General features: G+C 46.9%; 1 protein-coding gene across 1 annotated transcript; it reads right to left on the bottom strand.

Annotated features, from left to right (window-relative positions):
* On the bottom strand, positions 1–1,107 carry TPD52L3 (TPD52 like 3). Its single transcript, XM_006944340.4, has one exon. The coding sequence runs from the start codon at positions 896–898 to the stop codon at positions 47–49; it is 852 nt and encodes a 283-aa protein (XP_006944402.2). The 5' UTR covers positions 899–1,107; the 3' UTR covers positions 1–46.
* Between the last annotated feature and the right edge of the window lie 584 nt (positions 1,108–1,691).

Genomic DNA, 1,691 nt, shown 5'->3' with positions numbered 1-1,691 from the left:
TTAACTTTGCCACTGTGGTTTAATCGCTTATTTATGATAGGCAGAGTCACAACTGTGATGAGGAAAGGGAGTTCTTGCACTGGTTAGGTGGCCAGGCAAGATTACCAAGGGGTTCATACTGGCTCCAGAAAGGGAAGCAGGTCATGCCCACTGCTTGCAACCAGATCGTCTCCACTCCTTGGAACCAGAACAACTCCACTTCAGTAAACTGGATCACTCCCACTCTTGGAAAGTAGGAGTGGATCGTCTCTCCTCCCTGAGGCTGGGAATGGATCATCCCTATTACAGCTGAAGAAGGAAGATAGACACTGCCAAGCTGTCTGCCACCTGCCACTCTAGACTTGATTGTCCCCATCAGACCTTCAAACGATCTGAATGTGGCTGACTTCTTCATGTCTCCAAGCTTCCTGCAGATGGCAGAGCCCATGGTGGACAGGGCAGCTGACATCTTTTGTTTCATGTCGACATTGGAGACTTGAACATCGTGCCAGCTTTTGAACAGATTCTGCCTCAGCCCCACAAAGGTTATGAGGCCCAGCTTTCTCTTGAGCTCCATACAATGTCTTTTTTTCACTTCCAGGGCACGGCGTAAGGTTACAATTTTCCCGTCTAATTTAGTGAGCTCAGATTTGATCTCCTTTCCTTCAGCCTCTGTGAGATCCTCTAGTTCAGCAGTTGGGTGGGATTCATGTGTGCTTGCCAAGGTCTCTGTTGTCATGATTCCTGGCATGGACTGGAAATGAAGATCTTCATGAAGAGAGTCCAGGTCCAATTCTTGGTAGAGAGAGTCATACTTGTAGCCAGGGGAGAAATAATCTTGGCCAACAGAGTCGAAATCTAAACCTGCAGAGTCCGACCCTTGGCTTGCAGAGTGGGACTCTGGGAGCGATGCATCCATGTCTTATTAAGTGGACCAAACGCCTTGGCGGCTGGTTGGGTATTCAGACGTTATTCTGACATGCAGAATGGATGCCTCAGCCCGGAGGGTCCACTTCTGGGTAGAGGGTAGGGAGTGGGCAGCGATAGGGACCTGCCCCTCTGGCTTCGGGGCACAGAGGCAACACTTACTGGCTGAAGGAAAAAGTGGAAGGAACCTGGAGTCAGCTGCAAGGACTCTAACACTGTGGGTGGTGGTTCGACGTCACAATGATCGTGTAAGGTGGGCAGTGGGCCCATTATTGTCAGAGAAGAGAGGTACTTTTAATTCTGCTATAGTGGGGGTAAGTCCTCACTTTCAAACAAAGTCTGACTTCCCTTACAGACACCAGATATTGTCAAACTCTTGAAAATCAGTTGAGCCCTGTGTACAAACAGAAAATTTCTGAAAAAGCTCAATACATAAAATAATTAAAAACCGCCCCAAAGTGGGGCAGAGAGTCTAGAACTCTTGGCCTTGACCTGTCTCCATTTTCCCTTCCCAGGTTACCAAAGGGCCTCAAGAAACTCTTAGGACTACTCATAAAGTAGGTTTGGAGGCTCCTCATAACTCTTGAGTCTAGATGGTGACTAATGTATTCACATGGCATAAATTATCAACCATGTCAGAGGCTTGGGATGGTGAAACTCAGAAAGTGAATCTCTCCACTAAAAGCTGTCTGTTATTTTTGGGAGTAGAGAGAAGGAGAAAAGTAAATCTGTAATAGTTGCAGCAAATTTAAGCTTAACAAAAAATGGAGACTGTTGTATTGTGA

This window comes from Felis catus, chromosome D4, assembly GCF_018350175.1.
Source record: "Felis catus isolate Fca126 chromosome D4, F.catus_Fca126_mat1.0, whole genome shotgun sequence".
Lineage (NCBI taxonomy): Eukaryota > Metazoa > Chordata > Mammalia > Carnivora > Felidae > Felis > Felis catus.
The sequence above is the reverse complement of the archived record's forward strand: the minus strand, read 5'-3'. Positions and strand labels throughout refer to the sequence as shown.